General features: G+C 38.7%; 2 protein-coding genes across 9 annotated transcripts in view; one reads left to right on the top strand and one right to left on the bottom strand.

Moving 5' to 3' along the window:
• LOC146529764 (phosphatidylcholine:ceramide cholinephosphotransferase 2-like) overlaps positions 1 to 16,026 on the top strand; it is a 70,232-nt gene that overhangs the window by 37,713 nt on the left and 16,493 nt on the right. The gene's annotated exons all lie outside the window — the stretch shown is intronic.
• Positions 379 to 16,026, bottom strand: part of LOC146529763 (uncharacterized protein KIAA0930 homolog) — a 41,121-nt gene continuing 25,473 nt past the window's right edge. For 7 of the 8 annotated variants that reach the window (XM_085200547.1, XM_085200548.1, XM_085200546.1 and 4 more), the window contains 6 exons: positions 13,300 to 13,425; positions 12,992 to 13,120; positions 4,488 to 4,644; positions 3,393 to 3,911; positions 3,169 to 3,318; positions 379 to 2,730 (listed from right to left, as the gene is read on the bottom strand). In XM_085200547.1, the coding sequence (XP_085056673.1) occupies positions 2,690 to 2,730; positions 3,169 to 3,318; positions 3,393 to 3,911; positions 4,488 to 4,644; positions 12,992 to 13,120; positions 13,300 to 13,425 (1,122 nt within the window). In that variant the 3' untranslated portion in view covers positions 379 to 2,689. The remainder of the gene's footprint in view (positions 2,731 to 3,168; positions 3,319 to 3,392; positions 3,912 to 4,487; positions 4,645 to 12,991; positions 13,121 to 13,299; positions 13,426 to 16,026) is intronic. The other variant, XM_085200552.1, reaches the window with a different exon arrangement.

Raw genomic sequence — 16,026 nt, 5'->3', positions numbered from 1 at the left:
AAGTGCCCGCTTCCGGGCGCGGGCTCCACGCGCGCGGCGCCCACGCGCACCCCCGGCCACTAGTTAATATAGCTTATTACATTGCCCGTACACCAAATACAACATGTATATTTTTATTTATCTATACATTCCAATTTACTCGTATTTCCTTTCATCCGTTATTTATCTACTTTTCTTAATTATTTATATACTTATATTAAACCATTTATTTAATATAAACACATAATAAGACTCGGATACCCTACTGACGCGTGCGCATACCGCTCTCCTTGCGCCCGCCTACTGCCCCCTTGGCTGCCATCATTTGTAGAATATGTAATAATTTGAATATGTAGTAGCAATAATTAAAAGCAACAATAACAAAATAAAACACAGGACTAATTCCAGTATTATTTTATTGATCAAATGATAAAAATGTCATATAAATAAATGCACACTTCAGACTAGAATATGCTTATTAGACACTAACAGTACACACACAAACAAACACGCCTCACTCATTGTATGTAACCATTTCATTTGTGAAATATATTATGTTTCGATAGTGGACTCCATTGGCAGTAAAAAAATAAACACTTTAGTCACACAATACTGTTATGTGGAAACACAGCACGTACAATACAATAGAACACTAAAAGCAATATGACATCTATTTTAGCTTATATAAAGGACTAAATAAATTATAAAAATATAAATAGGCCTATTTATTGAATATAGTAAAGAAAAAATCATATCATCATCATTTTATACAAGATTACACAATATTGAATTAATAAAAAAATAAATTATTTTAAATAATTAAAAGATTATTACAAAATACGTTTTAAACAACATTATTAATATATTTCTGTTATTACTATTATAATCGTTGGTTCAAATACTATATACTTTGTAATAACCAGACCAATATGCCTGATCCAGAACGATTAACAAGTACATACTTAAATAATAATCTTAAAAACTTTTGACCATTACTTTTATATATATATAATTAGTATATTTTCCATTTGTTTACAACTTGTTTACTTGTATCTTCTCGTAACTGTATTAAAACTTACCAAAATAAAATCGACCTTACTGAAACAAGATATTAAGAAACACATTCAACATAATATATGTACATAATGTGTACTATGTATAGGTAAAAATAACATTATTCAAATTAAAAAATACTTTTGTTAAGTTCTGCCAAGAACTGACGGGGTTTTTTCTAAAGTTTTTATATTTTTTTACACATATCACATGTGTATATTTACTACTTTAAATGCTAAAATGAAAACGTAATTTGTTAGACACCTAAAGTAACTTACATAAAGCGGTTGTGGATATTATGAGTCTACAGATTATACATATTTATGAGAAAATATACATGGCTACATACATAACTATAGAAAAGTAACAATATAGTATTTTATGAAACCAGCTTGCAAGCTCACACTGCATCGAATGTGAATAAAGGATTTTACCCACGCGTATAAATTACATGGAAATACACTTAATATCAGTTCATTATTACTTTTTCTGTTCTGTTTATAATGTCAACAATCTATAATATAATTATATTCAATATAAGGCCAGTCGTGGCGAAGTGGTACATGGAGTCAGAGTGTGACTGTAAGAGCGACTGGTTATTCGAGGAGATGAAATATTTATTTAAATAAATGAAAAATTCATGATGTGAAGACATTCATAATGTCGGATCGAAATCGGATTTTGAAAAGTTTTAACCCTGAAGGGGTTGAAATAGGGGTTGAAAGTTTGTATGGAAAAAACTTAAAAATATTTCATTGAACACGTTTTTCATGGTTTATTAGAATTCACGCTCTAAACTAAAAAATATTAAATTTACTATTAAATTTATAACTGATACTACGGGTAGTAGAACGCTGAAATGCCATGGTATCTTGAGGGTAGGGGGACTCTAAAAGAATTTCCAGAAATTCCTACGGGAACCAAAAAAATAGCTACATTTTATAGTTCACGCAAACAAAATTGCGGATAACTCTGTTTATATTCAAAAATGCTATGTATTATTAATACTCAGCCGATATTAAACTCAAATGTGATAGTAGTGAGTATGTGAGAGTATAATCGTGAGGGTTACGGGTTCGATCCCCATCCGGGGATATGAATTATTATATATTCATATTTTCTATTCTGCGTTCTGGTAACAAGGCAAAGCGCGGGTTTGAGTACCACCACTCAACGCGCAACGCCTTGAAAATTCGGGGGATATTGAGAAACGGAGTGTCCTAACACTAGGTTTCCTCTGCCTACTCTCGCCTATATTCGGGATACAGAGTGAACCTGAAAATAAATGCTTAAAAAAAGTTTATTATAAAAAAGTATTCATGACTTACCAAGTTATATCATTTGTATTTTCAACAAACAAACTCTTGAACTTAATAATATTACAGCATGTACCTGTTAGACTTAGCTGTTAAATAATAATTTTATATATTTAACATATAATTAATAAACATAAAGAATTATTATATTGACTAGTTGCAAATATAAAATAAATCAAACATAACTTAAATTGTAACTTAAAATTACTATTTCAAAATATTATATTCTTTTATTTGAATGTGAGATCTTGGAAAATACACTTTTAAGATCAATGTATTAAAAATAAACATTTGTTGTAGAATATGACGTTTAAAAGTAACTTCAATTCCAAGACATCTTCTCAGAAAGTCAGGATAGGTTCCTCACGGTGGTCCAGGATATCTTGAAATATTTGGAAACATTATTTTCAAATTTTTTTTAAAAATTGTATTCCTTATTTAGCCGATTGGCAAGGGAAACTTATTGTTAAAACACTCTCTTTTCCATGCACCGTCCAAAATCGAGGCATCGTATTTTGAGTCGCGAACCTCAAAGCCGCGGTTTGCCTTGTTACCAGATCGAAAAAATGAATATAAATCATTCTCAGTGTGGGAATGATGATCCACAATCATCATGTTTGCGGCCAAATATTTTTACTTCACATATTGATCAGAAACTATTTTAATATTTCTAGAATGAGATATAAAATTAATTTTTGAAAAGTGTGTCAATTCGATTCTAATTCTAAATAGACACTTTAATAAAAAAATAATGGGCGCATTGTGGAACGTAGTGTCTCAACACTAGGTTACCAGCGCGTGTTTGTTGTTATCAGCATACCTTTGGCGATGCTCCACCAGGGCAGCGTGACGTAGGTGAGGAAGGCGTTGAGAGGCGCGGACTGCGCGCGCCGCCCCTCCTTCCACAGGTGGAAGGTCTGCGTGAACCCGCGCATCGCCCACAGCGGGTTGTACGCACCGTCGTCGAGCTCTAGGGACAGACGCGTACCGTGAGCACCACCAGCACGCACTACCGCGCCCCCTCCCCCACCGCCCTCACCATACCGCGCGGGGTCCGGCGCGGCACGTCGCACCAGTAGTACACGTCGGTGCCGTCGGGCGTGGTGCGGCGCGGCGGCAGCGGCGCGTCGCGGAATAGCTCGGCCGCCACGCCGCGCCGCCGCGGCAGCGTCACGTACGCGCGCGCTCCCGCGCTCCAGCGCGCCCCAACGCCCTCACGAGCCCCGCCCGCCCCCGCCGCTAGCACGCGCTCCGCGGGCAGCTCCTCCTGGCCGCGCACGGTGACGGCGTCACGGTTGGAAGCGGCGGCGGTGACGGGGGCGCGGGGCGGACAGCCGGGCGTGGCGTCGCAGGCGAGCTCGCAGTAGGCGCAGTCGGCGGGCGGAGGCGCGCGCAGGTGGCGGGGTGGGCGCGGCCGTGCGGCGGGCAGCGGGCGCAGGGGCGGCGGCTGGGCGGTGCGGCGCGGCGCGGGGCGGCGACGCGGCGACACGGTGTGCAGGCAGGCGGGGGACAGGTCGGGCGGCGCGCGCCGGTACACGTCGCGCATGGAGGGAGCCCGGCGCCCTACGACACACACAACACGGAACTATGTGACTGTCTCGAGACCGATGTTTGTGTACGACTGGTATGTTATTGTTGACAGTCGTTCGCATTTTTAACTGTTGGTATTGAATTATTAATGAAAGTAAATCCAAAGTTTTGCAGTTACTATTTCAATGTCATACAAGTTCGAGTTAAAAGATGCATTTGAGCAAACAGGACAGTAATGGACTAGGTCGTATGTGACAAAACAAGTGTCCTAAGGGCGTGCGGGCTTCCTCCAGCGACCTAGAAGGCTACTAGCGAGGCTAGAAGCGACACATTCAATAGCAAAACAACAATTATACGTGAATTTAAGTTCTACTCATTGGAAACACACTCTCGACACGACGCGCGACGCACTTCCACATGACATCAAAGCAAAAAGCATCACAACAATAAATAACTACACATGTGTACCACATGTAACACACACGCAAAGACAATATAAAACATAGTATAAATAAACAAGTCCACCACGCAACATGGAATGTCCTCCCTGCCTATCATGTTATAAAAAATAACTAACGGTGTGAAACAAAAAAATCCAAGTCAACGTACCGTCTCTCAGGTCCCCGGCCTCGACCTCCGCCTCGCCATCACCCAGCACGTCCAGCCCCTCATTCTCGGAGCGGCTCTTGTCCTGGTGGCGCTCGCGCGCGCGCCATCCGCCGCGCACGAACGTCGTTATGTTCGCGCTGGGGTCGCTCAGACGACGCTGCGATAAACACAATTATAATAATACATCCAAACACTCACATCTCAAGCGTTAATCAATATTTTAACTTAAACTTAGGAATGGAGAATAATCACTAATTTTAAATTCTAGCTTATCGTATTGTTTTTTAAAAACAAAAAATACTTGTGAAAGAATTATTTTGATACGTCTATTAGTTTTTGAGATATTGTCCTTTAAAGTAAGCGCGCGACGCGAGATTCCGTTGGGCCATAACCGACTCGTGTGACGTCACAGGTCTTGCAAAACTCGCTCGCTCAGTTCGTCTTCGTTCACTCGCAGTTCGCGCTCTTCCTTAGCTGGCGTTCCACCACAAATTTAGTTTCGTTTAATAAATAATATATAGGTATATTTTTAAAATCTTTTTTTTTTTCACATACATAATGTAATAGCGAGCATTGTATTTTAAGATATTGAAGTTTTGATAGTATTTTGTCAAAAAAACAGTTCTATCCTGCTCGGTTTCATCGCGTGTTATACCAAAATCTTTAGCTTTGATTATTTTTATTGTAGTATCGATACTAGAAAGCTTCAATTTTTTCCAACAACACTTGACTTGGCTTGGGAGTTACCACAAACTTAATCAGTACTTTAATGGAGAGACTACTCAGAACTTTCATGGAGGCATACAGGAAAAAAAAGGAGAGATCTGCATTAGATTTGCGGCCTTTTTAGATTTGCAGAAGGCCTTTAACTGTGTGCCTCGTGAATGTATTTGGAGGGCATTGCGATCCAATCCCTGAGGCCTATTTTGAGATTATCAGAGATATATACTACGATCCCGCTTTGCGATTCGCGATAGTTAGGACTGCTGTTGTCGACACCAAACCTTTTAGATCACAGTAGGGGGTTCACCAAGGCTCGGCTTTTAGTTCGTTCTTATTTATTGCTCGGTACTGTCACGGCTCACATCCAGGACCAGCCTCCATGGCTGATGATGTATGCCGATGACATTACACTCATTGAAGAGAAGCAACTAATGCTGGAGCGTAAAGTGAACCTCTGGAAGGGTGCGCTTGATAACGGCGGAATACATAGCCTGAGGGAGCCCGGACTCGAGCAATGTCCTTATAGGTCCTGAGCCAGCCGTTAAGTTGGAAAAGTTTCAAGTATCTTGGATCCGTTATGCATGAGTCTGGAGGCATCGATCACGATGTCCATGGCTGGATAAGCGCTGCCTGGGTCAAATGGTGGGAGGTTATTGGTGTGGTCTGCGACCGCAGAATACCACCCAAGCTCAACGGGCTGATGTATAAGAGCATCATCTGACTGGTTCTATTATACGGCAGCGAATGTTGGCCAGCACTATCTCGGCACGCTGAGGAGCTTCACGTCACGGAAATGAAGATGCTGCGGTCTGACGCATTCGAGGTAGTCTTGGGGTCCATGACGTAGCGGATAAGCTCCAAGAGCGTGGCCTAAGATGGTATGGCAACGTTGCGCGCCGGCGTAGGAACTATGTCGGATGCAAGTTCCTTGCTATGTCTGTCCTGTACCTGGAGCTAGACCTCCGAACGCCCAAGAATGCGGTGTTTGGATGTCGTGATGCAGGACATGAGTGCCAATGGTCGAACCACTCAGGACGTTACAGATCGTGTAAAGTGGAGTAGGTTAGGCAGGAAGGCAGGCCCTGGCAACATACGCCGGGATTAATGCCAAGAAAAAGAAGACTCAGATGCAGTTGTTGAAGACTCGTCGCTTCGACGATGTAGCCCATTATAAATGCCATGGTATGTTTACAATCACCTCTGCTGGCAGCACAATCTTCGCAGATTACGTATAAACTTATTGCTTCTTTTCATTGCATTCTAAGCTGCAACAATATAGTTTAATACGTGCACGGTGTTCTGCTGTAATCTATATTTGGCAATACATACATAACCTACTCTTTTAACTTATACGTACGCAATAGCATCGTGACCATAACTCTCTCTTGCCGATCTTCAATAATCACAATAAAAATATTATTCAGATATACATATATAAAAATATTAAAAATCTACATTAAAAAAAATTGTGCATGCTCAACTTACTGCATGAATTTAGTTATATTATTATTATATTATTTTCACTTATAAAACAATCTTACTACTTTGAACTTGAATAAAGTTTGGTACTTTTAACGTAAATAGCGTTACCTACAATATGAAACTAGTTAGGTTGGGTTACATTACGGTTTTAAATAAACAATTTCAAATAAAATAACGTAAGATAGTTATTATTTATAACCCAAATTGACATAATATTACTAGTTAGACAACAAAACTTATCTTCGCATTTTTACTCCTCGCACTTCTGCGGCGACGAAATCACTATTTTCCGATAAATAATCGGCAACCATAAATCCATCTATTACAGGTAGGTTATCCGATTGACCTTTTTCGAGTCCTTCATCCATTTTAATTAATTGTATTAACACTAAACACAAGCGAGTAACAAACAAACAAAGTACTGCGCGAGATCTCCTATCACCGTTGGCGACTAGTGAGTTCTGCCAGACCTGTGACGTCACCGCCGGCCGCGGGACTCTTAGCGGCATTTGAAATTTTTGCAAACTTCAAATGCCTGTAAAATCATAACTACTTGGTTATTTTTAATGAAACAAAAACTAATGTATTTGTATACGTAAAAACTTTACTGTAACGAACTTTGAAGCATTATTTCATACCTATTACCATTCCTCATTATTAATAACTATTAATACTAACCGTACTTAGCTCGGTAAGTGCTATTATAAACTCTTACATTTGTTTCATTTGTTTTGTTTCATGTGTTTACATTTTGGGAGACTATAACATTTATTTACATGAAAGTAAATCTCAAATCTCAGTTTTCAACAGAACAGAAATGGTGCTGTATCGATACGGAGATGCTCGGCTTACAATCAGGCACCATTGCGTTTGCAAGTGAGGCTAACGGATCAAAACGTTGGCTTGATCATTGTATAGTAACTAAGGCCGCTCAGGAATCTATTCGTTACGTTTTTGTTTTAAAAGATGTATTGTGGTCAGACCATTAGCTTTTAGTTGTAGAATGCGATTTAAACACACTATTGTTAGAAATTCTTGCTAAGTTTTACAAAATATATTTGAGTCATAGTTACATGCCGGCAGAGATGATGAGGACGATCGTTGTGCCTATTGCGAAAAACAAAACGGGTGATCTAGTTGATAAGGTCAACTATCGGCCAATCTCTCTGACTACAGACATCTCGAAGGTGTTGGATAGCATGCTCAATACCCAACCTAATGCACAACCAATTTGGATTTAGACCTGGATTGTCTACGGAAAGTGCTGTCTTGGGTCTTAAGCATGCTGTCACATACTATACAAAGAGGAAAACTCCACTCTATGCCTGTTTTCTAGATCTTTCCAAGGTACTTGACTTGGTTTCGTACGATTTGTTGTGGGGAAAGATGGATCAAGCCAATATGCCGTCTGAGCTTATTAAGATTTTCAAGTACTGGTACAAAAGCCAAATTAACTGTTCGGTGGGTAGGAGTTTTATCACGTCCGTATGGGTTGGAATGCGCGGTGAGACAGGGAGTTTTAAGTTCAGCAACCCTCTTTAACTTGTACGTGAACGAGTTACCTGGCGAGCTCGGCAGCATTAGGCTGGGTTGTTATATAGCTGGTATTTGTATGAATAACTTAAGCTATGCTGACGATATGGTACTGTTAAGTGCTTCACTTTGTGGCCTTAGAAAGCTGATCGCAATATGTGAGGCCTATGCGGGAAGACACGGTCGGATCTACAATGAAAGAAAAAGTGTAATGATGGTCTTTGGGGCGGGGGGTAAAGCACCAAATATAACAACATAAGCTCAACGGTAATAGTCTCAAACGAGTGTACCAATGTGTTGACACCAGGCCTCAAAGACGATGCTGATATTGAAAGAGTACGGAGGGCGTTGTCAGTAAGGGTGAATATGCTGGCTCGCAAATTGGCACGTTGCTCGACTAGACTTAAAATAACATTGTTTAGAGCCTAGTGCATTCGTTTTTATCTATCGAGTCTGCGGGTCAGGTATTCACAAATATCTTACAGCGTCCTTCGAGATCAATACAATGACGCATTTAGGTTGCTGCTGAGGCTACCTCGTTTCTGTAGTGTGTCAGGGTTAGCAGGGTTGGTAGCACCAACAGCATCCTAAATATAAAGTCTAACTGACTATATACTGTGTAATTAGACTGTATATATGTAAACCATTGCTGCGCCATCTCGAGTGGGATGGAGGAGCAACTTAAATACTAACATAGATATTAAAATTTCATTGTTACTAACAAAATGCGTCACGTTACTCGATATATATGAAAATAAATAATTATTGTATACTATATTATTAATAACAATCATAATCGTGTCAGCTAGCTAATGAAATTATCCAATATATGCACTCGTAGAGGAAGTGTTCTCTGTAAATAAAGATACTAATAAAATAAAATATTTTTAGTGAAATCAAAGAAACAATTAAAGCTCTAACATAGCATAACATACTTAGACATGGCGTGAATGACAAAAAAATATAAGGTGGCTAACTATAAGAGTTTTTTTCTTGTACCTCATTAGCTCCAAAGTTGCACACCTATGATTACTACGGCACTATTAAAATAAATTCTAATCTTACTACGTTTCAGATAACTCTATGAAAATTAAAGTATTATACTATAAGATGAGGTAAAACCGAAAAATCTTACTATATCTTTAGCAGTAGAACTACACACTTCTTGGTAGGACGAAGGATGATCCAAGATGGCGATTAATCGGTATTAATAAACACAAGAAGTGATACGTAAGCAGTTAGTCCTTTGGTAACAAGATTATTAAAAAAAATTAAATCAGCTTCACGCTTTGTCCCGCACACGGCAGGGTCGGCAGAGGCAACCTAGTGTTAAGACTATAAACGCTACTGGCTGTGGGTTCGATGCCCACTCGAGGAAATGAAATATTTATTTAAATTTATATTTCCATTTTTTTGCTATGGTGTCAGGGCAAAGCGCGGCATCGAGTTCCGCCACTCAACACGCAATGCCTTCAGAATTCGGCGGAAAGAGGGGAACGGAGTGTCTTATCCCTAGATTCTTCCCTCTAACCTACCTACCCTGCTGTGTGCGGGATACAACGTGAAGCTAATTATTATTATGACCTAAAAATGGAAGCAACCAGAGACGATTTATTTCTTATAACATGACCAAATATGGTAATTTTATCCTTAGAAAAGTTCCCAAAAATATAATTCTAATATTAATAATCCAATGAAGAGGATTTATCAATTTCTTATCCTCCATATTGTAACCAACTGTAATAAAATACATTGTTCTTGTACGATTATCATCATTATCTGTATGTGATATAATCTACATTATTTATTACTCACATTCTTACACATACTTATATTATTATTATAATTTTAAATTAGTTAATCTAATGCAAATAGATAATACTACTATTCTAAGAATTGGTATGTTTATTTACTACTTAAAACAGCATATTACAACAATAGGCAACGAAGCAAAATTTTATTTTGACCATAAAAGTTAGGTTTGTACATATGTATGCCATACTCATCTCTTGAGCGATGAATATGGCACACATATTTTTAAATATAATAAAACAGTAAAAATATTTTGTTCGTACATTTAGTATTTTTGACTGAAATGGATAGAGGGACACTTAAAAAAAATAATAGAGAACAAAAATATTTATTTTTAATTTCTTGTCTGTCTGTCTGTATGTATGATCATGTTTATCTCCGATAGCACTGAACCGATTTACTTAAAACTTTCACCAATTGCTTTGTTTTACCTCAACTTAACATCTAAACTTTGTTTCATCAAAATCGGTTCATTAAAAAAAGTTATCGGCATTTGAATGAACTCGAGGCATGAGTTTGCCTGTCACATTTGACTGTTAGTCAATTCTGTTTATTAAATGCATAATCATGAAGTTCACGCGGGCGAAAAACCGTGGGCGGGTTGCTAGAGTTTGAATATATTTATTGAATGAGTCAAATGATAGAACACTAGCTTTCGCCTGCGTGATCATCGAAAAATTTTATTTGATCAAAAACAATTGTCTTCTTCGATAAATATATTGTCCAACATAGATAGAATTTCTAAATTCGAACCAGTGGTTTACCCGAGATAAGCAAACGAATTCAATTAAACAAACTCGTTAGCTTCATAATATTAGTATAGAAATACAGATATAGATTAATAAAATAGGCAGGCAAAATGTGTTCTATGTTATCAGACTTCTTGAGGGACCGATCTTTACGTGTACCGATCTCAACGGTCAGTGCTCTCTGCAACTCTGTTCCTGCTCCATATAAATGATTTAATCATTCCTGGAATCTTTGGGTACGCAGATAACAGCACTGTTGTAGAGCGGTACATAGCCAAAGCAACTGCAACAGGACCTGAAATACAATCCCATAGGGATAATATAGTTAAAGGCCTTAATTTGAACCTCAAGGCAGTCTCCGATTGGGGAGATGCCATTTTGGTCAAATTTAATGCCACTAAGACCCAGACGTGTCTGTTCACCGCGAAAAAAAAGCCGTTCGAAATATCCCCCTCGTTTCGAAATGTATCGGTCCCGATAAGCGACCTTGAACTTGAACTTCTTGGCATTACTTTGTCATCGACTCTTAACTTTCATCCAACATTGAATCCAGAGTGAGAACTTCAAGGTGAGACAGTACTTTACACCTTAACATCTTCTCACACTAAACTGTATAAAGCACAGGTGAGACCATGTATGGAGTACTGCTCTCACTTATGGGATGACTCTGCCAGGTACCAAATACGGACTTTGGAGTCAGTTGAGAGACGAGCCAGAAGTGTGTGCACTAAACAAAACTTCTGTGTAAAAAATTAGAAACATTTTAGCAACTGATTCTGGATAGTTTGGTACTTTATTATTCTTAAAGAAGGTTTGACTACTAAAATAAGGCTTAGAAAGAGTACATTCACAGACCATCGATGATGACTACTTTTACTTTTTCCATACTCCAGGCTGGAAATTTTTGACAGTCTTATCGGGTCTTAGTAGGTTCAGTCTAAATCATCGGCAAATTGGAACCGTTTACCACCTTGCCTTCAGTATCGGAAAGATTCTACACAAGGTTTACTGACGACGTTGGGCATTCATTAATAATTTTTTATGCATGCTTGGATAGTTTTTATCTGACCACGCAAATTACAGTACAAATTGTTTCTTATGACAACCTCTATCGACTGTTTCAGTTGATCTTTAATTATCTATATATATAAAATCGAAAGGTCACTCACTCATCACGAAATCTCAGAAACTACTAGTGCTAGGAATCTCAAATTTTGCATAGGAGTTATTTATAGGACGTAGGTGCTCGCTAAGACGGGAATTTGCAATATTCGACTTCTAAGGGGTTGTTTTTGGGGTTGAAAGTTTGTATGAAACTTTGTTACTATAAATGCGTCTCAAATTTTGCATAGACGTCACTAGGACGTAGTCATGGAAACAGAAATTAATAATAACATAGTTGACGCGGGTGAAACCGCGAGCGGGCCGCTAGTATTGTATATATCTATACTTATTAAGTTTCTGTTTCGCCAAAGCCGAAGGTTCGGATTCGGTTGAAAACCTTGTTTCGGTCTGACACTAGTATTTTTGTTAATTACTTCTAATCATATATTATTCGTTATTTCCAATACGTAAAATTTGATTTATAAGGTCTATAGGTACTATAATCTTTGTGTTTCAATATGGTTCATGCCTAGAACACATTTCTTATAAAAAAATATACAATTATCTATTATGCTCAGTACATTCAGTTATATTTCAAACATCTGGCATATTTTTGTTAATTAAAATTTATTCGCTATGAAGTTCTCCGTACTGAAAGTGTCATTAACGTTTCATGTTTCATTCATGACCTTCGAATGGTACGTTATGTAAATACGACCGTTCAAAGAAGTTCTTTTCAAGTAGCATCGCGTGCACGTGATTGTCCGTCGTCATGTCGGCAATAGCGCGCGGGTACACTATCTATATCTAATCTTGATGGGGTTAGCGGAAAACGCCGTTCAATTATGTTGAATGTCAACAAAATTTTCGACACATTAATAGCATCGATTCAATATTTGTATCAAGGATCTATTTTTAACTTGTAACTACAAGTACTATTTTTTTTGTTTTTATTAAACGTTACTTCGTTTTTTACTTATCGATCTTCATCAACATCAACGTGATTTTAGCAAGGTAGCATTTAATATTAAAATGTTCAAGTTGGATTTTATTAACTATCAGATAACATACTAAGATCGTAAATGGTAGGTAAAGGTATACCTGATGTCTATACAGGAACAGGTCGTCCGGGTCATCCTCCCAGTCGCTGTCCCACAGCTCCGAGGCGGCAAGTCCCGGTTCAGAGCTCGGGGTGTGCACGCCGGACGTGCGCGGACGAGACACAGCCACCTGGAAGTTGTATAACAAAATCATTCAATATTTATTACTATTTTAGAAGTGGCGGCATCGAAATCAAAACCATATGAAATAATAAAAAATAAAAAAAACATGTTAAATAAAAGCGTTTCTTTCGATAGAGATGAATTCAATAGAAGAAAGAAACGCGCACGTTTGTCATTTCAACGTACCTCCGCGTGCCCTTTCCCGCCGGGCCCCTTCATGCGCACGAACTCGCAGCGCGCCGCCGCGCCCGCGCTGCGCCCCAGCAGCCCGAACGACATGCGTTGCGCCACCTTCGTCGACAGCGACGATTGCTGAAGACAACCAATGATGCGTGACAGTTCGTTGGGTTGGAACTGAATCGTACCTGGCCTTATATTTATACAACAAAACAAGTAAACTAACCGGAATTTAAATATTTTGGACATAAGTAGTAAGATAATGTATTTGAGACATTGGTCGTTATCACGCAGCGGTTGTTACGTTGCTTAGATTGCCTACTTGTATATCAGTATTAGAGGGACACTATCTGTATATATAGTGAGTGCAAAATGTTTTTTGGGTCATAATACTATTTTCCATGTTTCCTCTTTCCATCTTCCATTTACTACATTTATTACCAATTATTTTAATATGACAGTGAGGCTAGCTGGCCAGTCGCGGCGCAAAGCTGGTTGCACGCTTGCACTCAGCTGCACGCACCGTGACTAAAACTTTAAAAAGTTAAAATAAAATCGCAAAAATTTTATCCAAATTAGCATCCGAACAAAGGCAAGAGTTACTAAAATATACCTACAACTTTTGTAACTTGTAATAAGATCCCACGTACTTTTAACATCAACACACCTGTGCCTGATGTCGACATTATTTAATTTAAACACCAACTTAAAACAAAACAATAAACAATTGTAGGTCATGATTAAAATAACAAAGGCTATCATTTGCTTAACAATGAATGCGTACTACGTACTACTAGGTAGTTCTAAGAAGGGGCGTAGGTTCACCATCAGTCAAAGGCATTTATTTATTTGGGCTGTCGACGGGTAATGAGGCCTTCAAAGAACCCGCACGTCCCAGATACAAGGCACAACTGCTTCCAGGTCAATCATTTCAAATAAATTCTATTGTGTTGTTCCAGTTATGATGAGAATAGAAAATGGAAAAGCTCGATTATTATAAAAATAATATAGGTAATTTTAGCATTATAATATAATGTCTGGCAACGTATTATATTATATAGGATTAGCATTCTTGCTACGTATCTTCTCACATTATCCGTATTCGAATGTTGTAATACATACACATATACTCTATTGGAATAGCACTGATATAAGATACATTCATGCCTGCCCCAGTTATCGTAGATAGATAAAAATCCACATTTACATATATTTTTTTAAACAATATATTCCCGATGATAAATGAATATGTAGGTACTTGCATACTATGTGTAAATATAACGCGCATATACTAAAGCTGTGCGTAAACAGATCAATCACGTTCCTAGCGCTTTAAGGGATTATATGTATCGCAATCTCCACAATGACATATGACACAGAGTCGCTCACAGGCACGTGGCAAGTCGGCGGAGCATACAACGCGGCTCCATCATTTCGCGGCGTCGCCGAGTCGCGACGAGTACTTGTTGATATCGCACCCCCACCACCCGCGGCCTGTCTCCACCCCCACCACCCTTGCGATCCCAAACATCTCTATCAAACAATATAGCCTTCAGACATAGGTATGCTTATCGACGTGTCAATTGCTACAATGTTGTCATGTTTATAAACACGTTTACATTTTTTTTTATGTTTATGAGTTCTCTTAAACTTCCTGCTGTATTCAAAAGGATATACATATCTCTATAGCTAAAAAGGATTCGTGGCCAAAGTTAAGTTTAGTTAGTACCTGGTAGTAAAGTCCTAGCTTTAGAAATAATTCAGTACCAAATCAGCCAAGGTAGTTTAAATAACACCGTGTGTTTCGCCTAAATAAGTATATTTTTATAAATACGGCATACACAATATTCACTTTGAATCAAGAATAGAAGCAATATCCGTCGATAAAAGAGATGGGAGAGGGATAATTCTATGAGATGCCACTCGCTGGGAGACACTCGCAATACCTCCAGAATTCGGCAGAAATTGGGGAACAAAGTGTTCTGCCTACTATCACTAGCTCTGTCTACCTTGCTGTGATACTGCGTGATACACCATAAAACTAAAAATATATACAAGTTTTGATCATGTAACTTAATAGATCTCGCCGGCTTTTCTTAACAGTAATTGTTACCGATCCGGTCTACATGACCATGACAATACTGATATTTTTTAAATTAAATATTGTTAAAAAACTGCTTGTAATCTCCTACTTGAATGATGATTATTTTTATTTCAATTTTATACAATTGTGTGTGTTTGTCAAAATTTGATAATGTACATAATATGAAAAGCGAATGAATATTTGGCGCGTTAACACTTAAACAACAATGCAGTGAGCATCACTATCACGTGTAGCAATAACAATGACATCGGAGCCAACGCGAATGTTTTTAGGAAACCTCAGCAGACGGACTGTTACATTAGAGCGTGCAAGTGTATAATATAATGCCAATGTTCTCGAGGCACGACGAGGGAGGCGGCGGGGAAGCGATGAGAGGGGGAGAGCTGACGTCAAGAGCGAACTGACTTTACTCATAAATCAACTCCAATTGGTGTCATTCGACTGCTAGGTTCCGTAGCAATCCATGATCTCCCTATTTAAACAACTCCCAGGCGAATGTGACAGCTTTAAGCGTGGGACGACTTAGTCGGTTTGTGTTACACCCACAAGTCTGCTGAAGCGAAGTTTCCTCCTAGTGGCATTTACCCATGTTATCCAATATTTTTTACTTTCAAGCAACCCCCGCACTTTGC

The sequence above is a fragment of the Heliconius melpomene genome, chromosome 17 (genome assembly GCF_056956725.1).
Source record: "Heliconius melpomene rosina isolate 202511_hmr_F chromosome 17, ASM5695672v1, whole genome shotgun sequence".
Lineage (NCBI taxonomy): Eukaryota > Metazoa > Arthropoda > Insecta > Lepidoptera > Nymphalidae > Heliconius > Heliconius melpomene.
This window is presented reverse-complemented; position numbering and strand designations above follow the sequence as displayed.